The 15,324-nt window shown below is 39.2% G+C and overlaps 1 protein-coding gene across 1 annotated transcript in view; it reads right to left on the bottom strand.

Annotated features, from left to right (window-relative positions):
- The window catches only part of vps8 (VPS8 subunit of CORVET complex), a 434,442-nt gene that overhangs the window by 49,901 nt on the left and 369,217 nt on the right, over positions 1 to 15,324 (bottom strand). Inside the window, exon 45 of the mRNA XM_055638558.1 lies at positions 11,986 to 12,039. Coding sequence (XP_055494533.1) covers positions 11,986 to 12,039 — 54 coding nt within the window. The remainder of the gene's footprint in view (positions 1 to 11,985; positions 12,040 to 15,324) is intronic.

Genomic DNA, 15,324 nt, shown 5'->3' with positions numbered 1-15,324 from the left:
GCGAGGGCAGCGAGAGGGAGGGCAGAGAGAAGGCAGCGAGAGAGAGAGAGAGAGAGATGCCAGAGGAAGTAGCGAATACAATTTATGGCTTTCAAAAGATATTTGGATATGTATTCAATCAGAATTGTTGCAATAAAAGTGTTGTTTGTGAGAGAGGAGACTTAAAAATCGGCAACTAGGACAATTAGCTATCTTCCAGTCATTATTTGTTTGCAGTCATACGTGGTATTTCTTAAGATATATTTAAGTACAGTACATCTTTTGGGCTGAAATTGGCAGGTTTTTTATACACCCTAAGCAAAATATATTTCCACTGTCTCTTGCTATAACAAACTTGCCCATTAATAAATTGTGCATGTTTGATTAATTAAAAATTGATATATTTCAAAAGCAAGAAGAACATTTTGCACTGTAAGCATTTAAACCAATATTTGTTGAACTGTATCTTATAAAAAACACCTCCATCACCTAGTATCTGACCCATCGTTGGATTTAGACTCCATGAAATGTCAAGTCAAAGTGATGTGAGGCGTTGCATAAATGTATTTGCTGCATTGAAGTAAAACTAGATAAAATCTGGAACAGGTTTGGAGCATTTAAAATTATTAGTGAGAAAAATTGTTTGCATTCCTGCCAAAATAGCATGGCAACCCTGGAGTGAAATTGTACTTCTTAAGAAAATTTAACTTTTTAAAGACGTACAGTTTTCATAGCTCTAAACATTATCTACACTGGCATACAGCAATAAAAATTCCCTCGAGGATATACACAGATGAGGTTAATGGGAATGAACCTCCTAACTAAATACTGTCCTTGCAATTTTCTTTCCTGATATACTTTAATGAGCAAAGATGATTTTTCTGCGAAAAGAATTGATCTTATAAAGTTTAGTTTATTTAATCACAATTCTAATTCCTTTTCACTGTAAATCACTGAAAGGTTTAATGGCAGTTAATTCTAATAGGCTATAATGCTTAGAGGAAATGTGCTGTTAATAATGTTGAGATCTGTATTTTGTATTCCTCCAAAATGAATTTGTATAATCAAATAGTTTCAAGCTGCGTGTAATATGCACCCATCTGTTTTTATTTTTCTATACAGACGTCTTCCTTGAGGGTCATTTGCTCTCTAACTTCTCTGCCTGTGCTATGCAGTGATCAGAGACAAGCTTATGGTCAGAGCTGATCTCTCTCTGCTGCTAGACTCAGGTGATGGAACACTAATGTACTGGTGATAGACACAAATTGCTGGAGTAACTCAGTGGGTCAGGTAGCATCTCTAAAGAAAAAGGATGGGTGACGTTTTGGGTCTGGACTCTTCTTCAGTCTGAAGAAGGGTCCCAATCCGAAATGTCACCCGTCCTTTTTCTCCAGATGTTGTCTGACCCACTGAGTTACTCCAGCAATTTGTGTCTATCACCAGTACATTAGTGTTACTCCAGCAATTGTGTCTATCTTTTGTATAAACTAGCATCTGCACTTCTTTGTTTCTAATGTTCTGTACAGATGTACTTTACATATAGCCTCCTTACTTTACACTAATATTATGATCTCAATTATTTGACTTAGCTCATTGACTTTAATGAAACGGCCATGTTTGGCTACAGAGTGTATTTAACACCAGCACCACAACTACAGAATCTAAACAACAACATTTCAGGTGCCCGGATTCGACAAATTGATAAATCTGGGCAACATGAGTAACATGATGGCCTGGATATTACAGGACCAATAACATGGCTGCTGGAGGTTAATGGATACATTTTGATTTAAACTGTCTTGTTGCACTAGATCTTAAAATACATGAAGGTTGGGATATTGTAGCACTTAGCCATCTTATTAAACACACCAGAAACATTTACTACCTGCCCATTCCAGTACGTGCAAAGTTGTAATGGTATCTTTTTGGCATCAAGAATAACTTTTACATATATAAATCTTAATTCCTTTAGATTTTAATTAGGGTTGGAGATTTAAAGAGCTTGTTATTCTCCTCCATATTACTCTGACATCACTTCAAGGACGGCATTAAAAAACATTTCATTAGCTTCAGGACAAGCTAAGGTTATGAAAGGTTACGAGAAAACAAAGTTGTTATTGGAAAAAACATTCTCTCTTTCTCTTAATCCTATTTATATTTCACTTTATTTATTTCACTTGATTAAATGCCGAATGAAAGATCTGATTGGGAGAGGAGATGCAGTGGCTTGCTAATTTATGCTGCTTGTGGAGAGGGGGATCAAAGCTTAAATCACTCTCTACTGGGTGTCACAAGAGACTGCAGATATTGGAATCTCAAGGAAGAAACAAACTGCTGGAGGAACTCAGTGGGTTGGGCAGCATCTGTGGAGGAAAATGAACAGTTGGCGCTTTGAATTAGGACTATTCTGCAAGACTGATTGACATGCAAGAGCTTATTTAAAGTCTGTGGGAGCTGTAAATGTGTTTAGTCTGTTGTAAATGTATCTTTTGTGTTGACAAATAGATAGTGTAATTATGGGATTAGCAGGGGCACTATTTTACCTGTGGTTCCTCCAAGAAATTGAAAATAAAACGTGACATGACCATTTAATCATGCTGCCACAAAAAGAGTAAAATTGGTAAACAACAATTATAGGACAACAACAAATCCTGGTTGGAGTTTAGAACACATTATTAATCCAGTTTCCATTGTTTAACTACAGGATTATTTATTGTGGAGACATCTACTTTATTCTAAATTGTTCAGACTCCTTGCACTAGTACTGAATGTTGTCATCCAAGGAAGCAAAGTAACCTGGCTTATAGGAAATTTGCACAGCTGGTGGGTGTTATTTGACTATTTGCAAATCTCCCACCCCCACCCCCACCCATTCCACCTCGATATATGAAAGTGGGTATATACATTCATCTTTATATCTCATGTGAATCAAAATCAAACCTGTGCCTAAATTTAAATCAGAAGTAACACTTCATTAGAAATCAATGGTGCGTACTCCTTCAGCAGTCAATCAAAAGCCTCAAGAAATTCACCAGTTGTCAACTCCAGTCTGTGTTTAATATTTGGCTTCCCGGTATAAAATATACTCATGGACTGGTGAATTTCAAAAATTCATGACCCTCTGAGTGTCTCATGTTTTTCAAGTTGGAATGCCCAACCTATTAATGTGTGATTGTGCCCCCTAGTTCTAGAATTCCAGCTAAAGGAAGCAGTCTCGACATACAAACTATCAATCACTCTCAAATCAATCTTTACTTCATCGAAATAACCTATCAATCATCTAAACAGCAGTGACTGAAGGCCCATTTTACCTAGTTCCTTCTGATCGGACAACGCCCTTATCTCAGGAACTAATTGAATGAAGCTATCTTGTTTGGGTTTCGAGGCGTGTGGGCAGCAGAATGATGCAGCTCATAGAGCCGCAGCCTTAAACCTCCAGTGACCCCAGTTCGATCCTGACTTCAATTTGCATGGTGCAGTTTGGCTGTCCGCATGGAGTTTGCACGTTCTCCCTGTGACTGTGTGTTTTCTTCACCTGCTTGGCTTTCCTTTGACATCCCATCGACATGTGGATTGGGAGGTTAACTGTCCTCTGTAAATTGACCCTGAGGGGGAGTTAATGGGACCGTAGGGAGAAGAAAGTGGAATTAATGTACGTCCACTTGATGGTTGGTACTGATATGAGGGCTAAAAGATCTGTTTCTGTTTTGTAGGACTATGGCAATTATTATCCATCTTTAGTTACCAGTTCTGCACAAGTGCCAGGTATGGTCTCATCAAGCCATGCACAGTTGTAGCAAGGTTTCTTTGCTGCCCTACTCCAGTCTCTTGGCAATGCTTGTTGCACCTGCACATTTACTTTTCGTACATAAGCATACTCAAATAGGATCTGCCTCCGTTGGGTCTTGAATTTAACGGCCCCCCTATCAATGATTTTGTTTCCTGCTCCTGGAGATCCTGCTTTACATACTGTGCAGCACACAAAAGATAAAGTAAATCAGCTGAGAGTGTGTAGTGTCCCACTGTACATTTATTTTCTTCCTACTAAAAGGATTATATTATTGCTACCATATCATCCTGCATTGTACATTATACTTCACATTTTGGCTCACTCAATTAATGTCGATAAACATTTCCCGTCTCTTTATTTTCTCATTTTTGCTGCCTAATTTTGTATCATCAGCAAACTTGGACAGATCTTTAATTGAAGTCATTAATGTAGTTTGTAAACAGCTGAGGCCCCCGTACTGATCCTTGTGGCACCCCACTAGTAGCAGCCTGCCAAACTGAAAATTACTTAATAAATCATAATTTTGCATCCCATCAGAACACCATACCCGCAACTCAACATAGCTATTTTTCCATTGCTTAATACACTTTTCAATGTGATGCATCAACTCTTTACAAATGAAGCTCTTCTACTTAAAGATGATATACAATTCTCATTATAAATTGCATATATGGTGAAAGCAATTTATTCTCTCTGTTCTTGAGGCTGCATCTAAGTACAATAATTTCAATTTCAAATATTCACAGCAACTTGGAAATTAAATCTGTAATCTCATTTTCATGAAGATTGGCTGGAGTTAACAGATGCTTGTATTTCGTTACGACAAACTACCCCACAGGTAGATGTAGTGCAGAGAAATAGGGGCAGAGGTGATGCTTAGAAGAAAATAAATTGGTCATAAATGAAATAAACTGAGGTTGGTACAGACATCAATGCCAGCATAGTCTTGATGAGCAAAATGACCTCCTACTGCACCCTAAGAAAATATAAGTATGAGATCGCACTGTTTTTTACCCTGCAACAATATTTATTCACAGGTTTCTAACTCTGTGATGCACTTTCAGATACAATACGTGTAATCAACAAGCAGAGAGCATTGTTGATTACACGTTTTACACTTAGTTTAGCTTATCTTGCACCTGTGGTCGATGGGTGATTTAAGTATGGGCTTTGCAAAGAGGCTCCCCAGAACACAATGATGTAAGGCTGCAATTGTGCAGTTATAGTAACAGTCTCAACTGAGGTTTAAAATAACTGTTCCTCCCTGAGAAGACGGCATTGTTTGTGATGCTTTAGCTATGCAAGTGACAAATGTATTATACGTGCAATGATGCGAGAACAGAACCCTGAAATCAGAGATTTCTGGCAATTGCTTTTACCTCAGTTGATAGAAAACTCATTCAATCAGAGCGGTAATTTTATACAGTTCACTTGCAAGATGACCTGGAGCTGCTGTGCTTCCTTAAAGAGCTGGATTTCTAGGTCATGTTGTTATCAACAGTAAAGAAACCCACAGGAGGAATTTGCAGTGTAGTCAATGCTCAGTAAAGGCCCCAAGACTGAGCTTGCATTTCTCCAAATAGTTGATTGTGGTGGAAACAAAAGCAGATTTGTGAATATCCCTCATTTGAACAAAATCCGGAACCCGATAAAAATACTGCTATGCTAATACAATATTTATCAATGTCAAGGATAAGTAGACTAAAGATACCCTAGAATATACAATGATTCAACGGTAGCTGGGATTATGGATCTCAGGGCGCAGTGATTCACTGAGAAGGCAAATAAGTAATGAACAATAATGAACTCCTTACAGTGGTCACATACTCCACAAACTAACTGGAATAATGGTCAACAGTTCATTGAAAATGTCAGCTCAAGATGAGGATGCGGTGAAAACAGGTGGATTTTCATCTTACATAGCGCAGAGGACGTGTGAAGTGGGCAAATCTGGTCACAATATTACAAAACAGAATCCAGGTACTGGAAAGGTTACTAAATTGATCATTGCAAAGTAAACACCGCTTTTATCATGAAGTGGTTTCGAAGCTGTGAATGTTTATATTGCAGAATGTGGCTCAAGGGTGATCTTATGGAGTTATTAAAAGGGTACGGTCTAGATAAATGTCAATATGTTCAGCATGGTCACATATTTTACATGAAAACTGTGCCTTTGTGTCAACATTATGTCTCACAGAATAAACACTATGCAGTGAAAATGTGCAAAGATCAATCAATCGTTAGAACATACAATGTTTGTGTGTTAAATGTTTCTGGTGGGTTTTTTTAATGTTGACCCAGCGATTTACTCTTCTTAATGCACCACACAGCAATCAGTCCTTCTCTCAGTATCACCCCACCTCTTTACTGTAGCCAGCATCCCTCATGCCTCCGTTGGTCAACCTACAATCTACCAATCATCTCTGTAGCCCACAGATTAAAATGGAAGATCATTCATATCAATGATTTGGATGATAATGTAGAAGGCATGATTAGAAAGTTTGCAGATGACAGTAAAGTGGGTAGTATCATAGATAGCAAAGATGGTTATTAAAATTTACAGCAGGATCTTGTTGGGTAGTTGGGATGAGGAATGGTTAATAAAGTTTCATGCAGATAAGTGCATGGTATTGCATTTTGGGAAATCTAACAAGGACAGGACCTTCACAGCGAATGGCAGAACCTGGGGTAGTATTGTAGAGCAAAGGGACCTGGGAATGCAGGAACATAGTCTCTTGAATGTGTCATCAAAGGTAGATAGGGTGGACAAAAAGTGTTTCGGCACGTTGGCCTTCATCAGTCAGAGTGCTGCCTATAGAAGTTGTGATGTTATGTTACAGTTGTACAAGACATTGGTGAGGTCACATTTGGATAATTGTGTTTAGTTTTAGTCACCCTGCGTTAGGAAGGTTGATGTTAAGCTAGACATAGTGCAGAGAAGTGATCTTATAGAGGTGTATAAGATCATGAGGGGAATAGATAGAACAAATGCAGTCTTTTACCCAGAGTAGGGGGAAATCCAGAACCAGGCGACATAGGTTTAAGGTGAGAGGGGAAAGATTTACTAGGAACCTGAGGGGCAGCATTTTCACACAAAAGGTGATGGTTTTATGGAATAAGATACCAGAGGAGGTAGTTGAACCAGATATATAACAACATTTAAAAGGGATTTGGACAGATTTATAGAAAGGAAAGTTTGGAGGGATATGGGCCAAACGTAGGTAGGAACTAGTCCTGATGGGACATCTTGGTCGTCATGGGCAAGTTGGCCGAAGGACCTGTTTCAATGTTGTGTGACTATGACTCGAAGATAAAATTAACCATTGAGCTGAATGAATATTTAATGGCAATGAACATTCCGCATCTGCCATATCCATGGTGAATTACAGTAATTGCATTATAGAAATCTAGCAAAGACATGTCAGGAACAGTTCCACAATAATTTAATAAACTACGTTTAACATATTCAGTCACTATAAATCAGCAGCACTGATACTCAAATTGCACAATCTCCCCAAAGATCCAATATTACATATAAATGTTCCAGTTATTACACATCAGTTCTCAAATTTCATTATCAATGTAACCTTAATAAATGGGCAGACTAAGAGGAAGAATCAAATTATACCGAATTAATCATAAATGTACAATTAGTACATAAATATGGTTGGAAGATCTGAAGCTAAAAACTTCATTAACTTACTAGTCATGCCTCAGCAATACATGCCATTATTTTAATTATTTTCTAATTGCTTGGAAATACTAAAACCAGAATTTAAATAATCTTAAATAAAAAGGAACTGCAAGTAATCTCCCCAGCCAAAGCCACCGATCACGTTCATCCTTTTGTCCTTCTTTCTTATTTCATAATCTGATAGTCGTCCACATTGAACACCATCTGCAATTGATGTGATAGTCCAATCATTATATCAATAATAATCATGATTATGATTATTATTCATGATACTAAGCTGCTGACCAAGGTAACAACCACTTGTCTTGCTGGAGAATTGCATTAAAATTACAGAATTTTCTAAATTGCACATAAAATCACTTCCTTTTTTTGAACATTAATTATCAGGAAGCAAATTTAACGGAAGTCAATGATATCAAGAATTCTATCACATAAAAGAAGTTAACCAATCCTTGATATTTTTTTTCGCAAAAAGAGATTTGTTCTAGTCTTCCGGGATTTGAAATTATAGGGTATATATTGAAAATATAGGTATTGGTAATACAGTGTGTTAAAACTTAAAAATGGTGATCTTGCTTCCAAACCGATGTATGTAATATTAAGGATATGGATCAGAATTCCACTGAAAGAAGTCAAGGTATAAATTAAAGGATATTTGTATTGCAATGTGATACAAATTTGAAGATGGGCGGTTTCACACTGCTGATGCTCGGCAGATACCAGGTTAGTGGTGAGGAGATGGAGGGACAGACGATGGCGGTACAGCACTGAACTGACATGGACCAGAAACTGCAAGGAATTTTGCCCCAGCACTTATGAGAGTCTTATTATCTCCATATTATCCGGCTCCCGTCTTGATCCCAGGGAACCCTTATCTGTATCTTCTGATTTCTTTGAAAGATGTCCAGTTTACCAATCTCATAAACAAATTCTGTTCCCCCAATCCCTGATTACATAAAAAAGGTTTACTATTCTGCAGAAACCTCTTATCCATTCATACAGCACTATCTCCTTCCCAATTGCACAGAACCCTATCCCAAATGGAAAATCTCAAATATTTTTCTCTTTTCTTCATTTTGTAGATAAATCTTTTTTCTTAACCTTTGAGTTTGCAAATTCTCTTTCCTCCAATTCTCTGGTCGAATTTAGTAATATCAGCATCAACGACAACCCAACATTTTTAAGTTGGCAGCTGATGTGAACAAGATGGTAAAGAAGTTCACAGGTCAGTATAAACACCGATAGTTCACATTGGAGACAGCACTTAGAAGATGAGAAGCCATTGACCCGTAATATTAACTCTTTCTTCAGAAATGCTGAGAATAAGATTAATACCTTGGTAAGCTGGTTTGCAAGAAATATTAAGAGGAAGAATGGAGAACTGCTGATTTAAAAACACGTACTGTTAAAATGCCGTGATTGTTGGAACATTTTAAATGAACAATTGCACTTCTGGTGATATTACTTTAGCTTGCACACATTATCAGCTCGAGAAATATTCCCAAGCCAATTGTTCATGAGCTGTCAACATAGATAAAAATGTTAAATTAAAGTCTTTAACAAGAAAGCACAGAGGAAATCACAGACAAAATACATAACATTTATAAATGAAGAGGCAGTATTAAAGCACTGATCTTTCTGTTTACTTCATTGCTCCCAACTCACCTGCAATACAATACCATTTATTTGGCATTTGAACCTCACATGAGGTTCAAACGAAATTTGGTTTCTGCAGCCATACAAGAAAAGAACCAAGACACACACCAACACAATTTACACAAACATCCATCACAGTGAATCTCCTCCTCACTGTGATGTCTCTCCCCTGCTCTCCATTCCTCTCCCGGTCAAAGTCAAAGCCTCCGGCGGGCGCTAGCAAGTCCCGCGCCATTTAAAGCCGTGCCGGGCGATGTAAGGCCCCGCTCCAGGTCACTTTCAACGCCGCAATTCGGGCAGGAGAAGTCGCCGTTGCCTGTGCCCCGCAAAGCAGTCTCCCACTGGGGACCCGCGAGCTCCTGGCGTCACCATCCACCGGAGTCGGGTCGCAGCCGCGCGCCACCCCAGCTCTCCACGCTCCGAACTCCTCACGCTCCGAAGCTGGCCAGCTCCACAATGGTAGGTCCGCAGCTCCGCAGGCTCCGTGACTTGAGCCCCCAGGTCGTTCCGGTTGGAGGCCGCTCCACGGTGCTAGGCCCCAACGACAACGGAGACCCGACAGGGAAAAGGTCGGGTCTCCGTGCAGGGAAGAGATTTAAAAGTTTCCCCCACCCACCCCCCCGCCCCCCACACATACACATTTAAAAGCTCACTACAAACTATACGCTCAACGGGACAAAAAAATAAAAAAAACAGACAGACTGCAGAGGCCGCTGCGACGTCGGTTGCGCCGCCCACCCGTCGGTGCCCCGCAGACTTACACATACAATTTGATTTGATTTTGTTTATTGTTTCCACAAAACTATATTTTGTCCCTAGATTTAGACTCATTCATTTCGTGAAGACAAGTGGGTTAGATGAGGATGACTTGCTTCTGCTGCTGCACGATCATTAAACTAATCATCTGTTCCTTTCGCAACATCAATCTCATGGTCCAGAAACAGGGAAAGGCATGTCAGGGCTTAAAGAAAATTATGGTATGAGGTATCATAATTTCAGAGTCCATAAAACTTCCAGTCATTGATATAGTGTGGAATCGACCCCATTACAAAACTGATTTTTTATGCTGCATTTGTATATGCTATAAAACGAGTCAGAAATGCTGCTGGCAATGAGCATCTTGACTGGGTACTCTGAATAGATCCACTTTCGTCAACTTCGTATCTGAAGCTGTCCTGACCTGAGTTGTTGAGGCCCTACATAACAACATAGCTTGGCAATAGATCATGTTATTACACTGTCACATACTGGGTTGGCCAACTAGCTCACTACTCGACATGACTGAAGGTGTTTTTTTAAAAACAGCTTCTTCACACCTTTGCCTTGGCTAGTTGTCATACTTGTCAAAAACTATGAATACTGTAGACTTTCAGGGACAGCTGAAAATTATTAAAATTAAACAATTCAGAAATGTAGAAATTAATTAAAAATAATCATTTAAAAAGCAAAATCACAAAAGCTATTGGAAACATTCAACCAAACTCAATTAATTTAAAAGTTAGACACAAAATGCTGGATTAACTCAGCGGGCCAGGCAAAATCTCTGGAGAGAAGGAATGGGTGATGTTTTGGGTCGAGACACTTCTTCAGACTGATGCGTTTCGGGTCGAGACCCTTCTTCAGACTGATCAGCAGGCCCTATCAGAGGGAGGGGGGGGGGGGGGCAATGAGTGCCATTTGGCATGGACCTCATGCCTGTCTGCTTCAAAAGGATCTTGATTTGGGGGCCTCTAAAATTAAAGGAGCTCTGCTCGATCTTGGTTAGGGGGCCTCTAAAATTGAAATTGGCCTGGACCTCAGTTCATCCATGAGATGGCCTGCTGATCAGTTCTTTCCTACACATATCTGCAGTTCTTTCCTACACATAATGAAAAAGTTAGTTCCCTTAAGAGTTAGAAAATTGCTGCAGGTTCATGCTCCAATGACAGTTGGGGTGTAATGTCTGAATGCACTGATCATTGCAGCCAAAGAATGAAGTTCATCCAGAAAGTATGGGAACTGTGGCAAGTCCTGCGAGGTCCATGCCGATATTTAGGCTCCCAAGAGAATGCAGAAGCCAGGTAACTATGTACCCTATCTAAGCCTCTCGTAATGTTATACACTTCTATGAGAACAAGCCCTAACATCCTTCATTGCAAGGAAAACAAATCTCGCCTATCCAATCGCTCCCAATGCATACCCATGCCTTCATTTTCAGCATCTCTGGCCATGCTGCCCCTTTCAGGGAACCATGGCCCTGCCATTTATTGTTTATGTCCTTCTCTGATTTATCTTCCCAAATTGTATCTCCTTACACATTTTGGGGATGAATCCCATCTGCCCCTGCACCACCTAACTTTCTATCTGATCTATATCCTGCAAAAGCCTTAGACAATCTTCCTCACTATTCGTGATACACTAACGTATGTGTCATCTGCAAACATATGTCTATAAACATATGCAAGCATATGTTTTCTCGGTGTAAGTAAAGTTCCCGGCCTCATTTAAGATATATCCAATGAGAAAACAATCCATGAGAAAACTTCCCCATTTGCAGCCTGTGAATGTGCTCCATTGTGATAACAGTGAATATCTAATATGGAATGTCTGTCCTTTCAACTGAAAATTTGAATAGGAATTATCGAGGTTTATATCCCAGTGCAGAGATGATGTTTTCAAGATTTATTTATAACTAATTCTAAACTGGTCAAATATATAAATGTATTGATAAACATTAGGAAATCAGATGTATGGATGGTAACCCAACGGCAGTCACTTTTAGCATCTGCTACAGGTTTGATAATTAACCATAAATTATGATGCATTTTCAAAGCACTTTCTTTCTAAAAACAAGACAATCAATAAAGTGAACAAATAAGTGACTTACCTTTCTGTTGTCAGAATCCCTGTTGGCTGAGTAACTGGCTGACATTACTTTAATCTGGAAAGACATGAAATGCAATCAGAGTCACAATCATGACATTTTCAGAAGCATTGAGAGGAAAACAATTCATACACGTATTCCACTTGACCTTGTAAGTTTGACACCAGCATGGGCACAGTGGAATGATGATGACAGTGATGCCCTTCAGTGTCTTAAAAAGGAAAACCTGCACCAGAATGTAAACAAGATGCTCCATGTTGTGGTTACAGGACTATACAGATGATATTTTTTACATTAAACATGCTGGATAAATTACAGATGTTCTTAAGACCAAATGTTCTTTCACAGTTGACATATTTTGACATCTGTAAAAACCATGTTCCTTATAATTAGAATCTGAATATCAACATTTTTACACATTTTCACATCTTGTCCAAGGGAACAATGCAATATTCTAGGAGTCAGATATGGTAATATATTACATAGATCATAGTAGATAAAAATCACACAAATTTAAAAATTCTGGACTAAATCAATTTCAACCACAATTGATGGAAAACTCTTCAAAGAATTGAACTCTGACAAATATTGTGGAGTTACATTGTGGAATACAGTAAAATACTGCGCAGCAATGATTAGATCACCATAGCAATAAGAATAAAGCCAGACTGCCTGGAGATAATTTGCATATCTTGGGTTGTGTAAAGTGTGAGAAAACAATGATGTACCAATCAATTATAGGTTTCATCATTGTTGATAAGTCACTGTTCCAGAGGGTGTGGTTCAAAGTTAAAGAAAAATAAAATTTAAAAGCAAGGTATTATTCAAAGCAGAAATAACAGCTCCACCAGCAATGCCTTTTTCTTCTTGGTAACATTATGAACTGCATTTGGTTAAACTGAGAAAACTATTTGTTTCCAAAATATTATGCATTCGGGAATTCATTGGGAGTTTTACGCTAGTTACAGTCGTATGAATTTCTACATTAACCCACGTTGTTGTTTAGATTCAAATGTCAATGTTCAAGCATACTAATAATGAAAGTCAGTAAAACCACAGTTAATGCTTTCAGTTTCTCAACCCTAAAATTTAAAAGTTTAATTCAGGGTCTAATGAATAATTAAAATGCCACTTGAGGTAAAATAAGTTGCATGGCTATACAGAAAGGGCAGGTGTTTCAGACTGGCAGGATTGCATCAACAGAAGCCAGCACAATTGGGCTCATTTTATGCTGTAACCCAAGTCAATTGGGTTCATTTTAAGCTGTAACCGTTTAATGAAAAAAATGTTTAATAGATCATGTAGATAAATCAGAAAGTCCCCAAATTAAAGAGCAAGATCACACTGCAGTGTTCTGTTTAAATGCTTCTGCTTTATTGTAGCAAGGTTCATCTCCCACAATCCTGAAGGTTGACTGATTCTGCTTTAGTTTTTCCGCCTCTTTCTTCCTTCTTCACGCAACCCCCCCTAACACCCCCACATCAGTCTGAAGAAGTGTCTCGACCCAAAATGTCACCTATTCCTTCGCTCCATAGATGCTGCCTCACCCGCTGAGTTTCTCCAGTATTTTTGACTTCCTTCTGCTTTAGATTAAGCCAGTTACAAATCACCAAATTAGGCGACAGACAGATTAGAGTGGGGGTGGAATGGTGATCAGAAGTAGCAGCCAACCAGAAGCTGAAGGTCACCCCTGAGCACTGAATGCAAGTGTTCTGCAATGTGATCACTGAATCTATGTTGGTTTCTCTGGGTGGTCTCTTTTCCAACGGTGATAAAGACTTTCAAACCTGAACTGTTAACTATTTCTCTTTCCACGGACCTGGAATACACCGAGGGAGTGATCGACTTTCGGCCATTGACAGCATTTAAATAGTGCCTGGATGAATGTTTGAATTGCTCAGATTTGAGGGCAATTTCCACGTACGGTTTGATGGAATTGATTCAGACCACCCAGTGATCAACAAGGATGACTTGGGATGAGTTGGGTCTTTTTTCATTTTATATGATTTTATAATTTGCTGAGTGCTTTCTGCATTTTAAGTTTTTATTTCAGATTTCCAGTATGTGTATTTAAAAAAAAAAATCATCATTTGCAGTAGCAGAGGCTGGATCACTGGAGGCATTTGTCGAAGAGACAGAAATTTGAAAAACCCTGGAACTGAGTGTGATGGGGAACTGGCATAAGGAAGGAGTTGAAGCCTGAGGCAGATCAGATGTAATCATATTGAATGGCAGGACAAGCTGAGTGACCTACACCAGCTCCTGTTTTATTATGTGTTCTTGTTATCTTTTACTGCTATCAAGAAGTGAATGAGAATAGGATTTATGGACATTATCACCTTGAAGCATGAATACATAGCAAGCACAATTACAGCACTTCACCACTGCGCTGCCTCCATAGATCTTCCTCCTCATGCACATCACGCACTTGTGTTCAGCTTTGGTCACCCTGCTAAAGGAAGGATGCCATTAAGCAAGAAAGGTTACAGAGAAGATTTATGAGTATGTTGCCAGGACTCAAGGCCTTGAGCATTAGTGAATCCCAGAGCAGACTGGGATTTTATTCCATGGAGTGCAGGACGCTGAGGGGTGATCTTATAGAATTGTATAAAATCATGAGGGGAAATAGGTAGGCTGATTTTTTTTACCATAGTAGGGAATCAAGACCAAGAGGGCATAGGTTTGAGGTGAGAGTGGAAAGATGTGATACGAACCTGGGGAGAACCGTTTTCACACAGAGGGTGGTGTGTATGTGGAATGAGCTGCCAGACAAATTAGTTGAGGCAGGTACAATACAATATAGAAACATAGAAAATAGGTGCAGGAGTAGGCCATTCGGCCCTTCAAGCCTGCACCGCCATTCAATATGATCATGGCTGATCATCCAACTCAGTATCCTGTACCTGCCTTCTCTCCATACCCCCTGTTCCCTTTAGCCACAAGGGCCACATCGAACTCCCTCTTAAATATAGCCAATGAACTGGCCTCAGCTACCTTCTGTGGCAGAGAATTCCACAGATTCACCACTCTCTGTGTAAAAAATGATTTTCTCATCTCGGCCCTAAAAGACTTCCCCCTTATCCTTAAACTGTGACCACTTGTTCTGGACTTCCCCAACATCGGGAATAATCTTCCTGCATCTAGTCTGTCCAACCCCTTAAGAATTTTGTAAGTTTCTATAAGATCCCCCCTCAATCTTAAAAGACAATTGAACAGGTTTAGAAGGATATTGAACTGAAGCAGGCAAATGGGTCTAGCTTAGATGGGGCATCTTGGTTGGCGTGGGTGAGTTGGCCTGAAGGGCCTGTTTCTATACTATGATTATGATTCCATAACCACTGA

This window comes from Leucoraja erinacea, chromosome 7, assembly GCF_028641065.1.
Source record: "Leucoraja erinacea ecotype New England chromosome 7, Leri_hhj_1, whole genome shotgun sequence".
Lineage (NCBI taxonomy): Eukaryota > Metazoa > Chordata > Chondrichthyes > Rajiformes > Rajidae > Leucoraja > Leucoraja erinaceus.
This window is presented reverse-complemented; position numbering and strand designations above follow the sequence as displayed.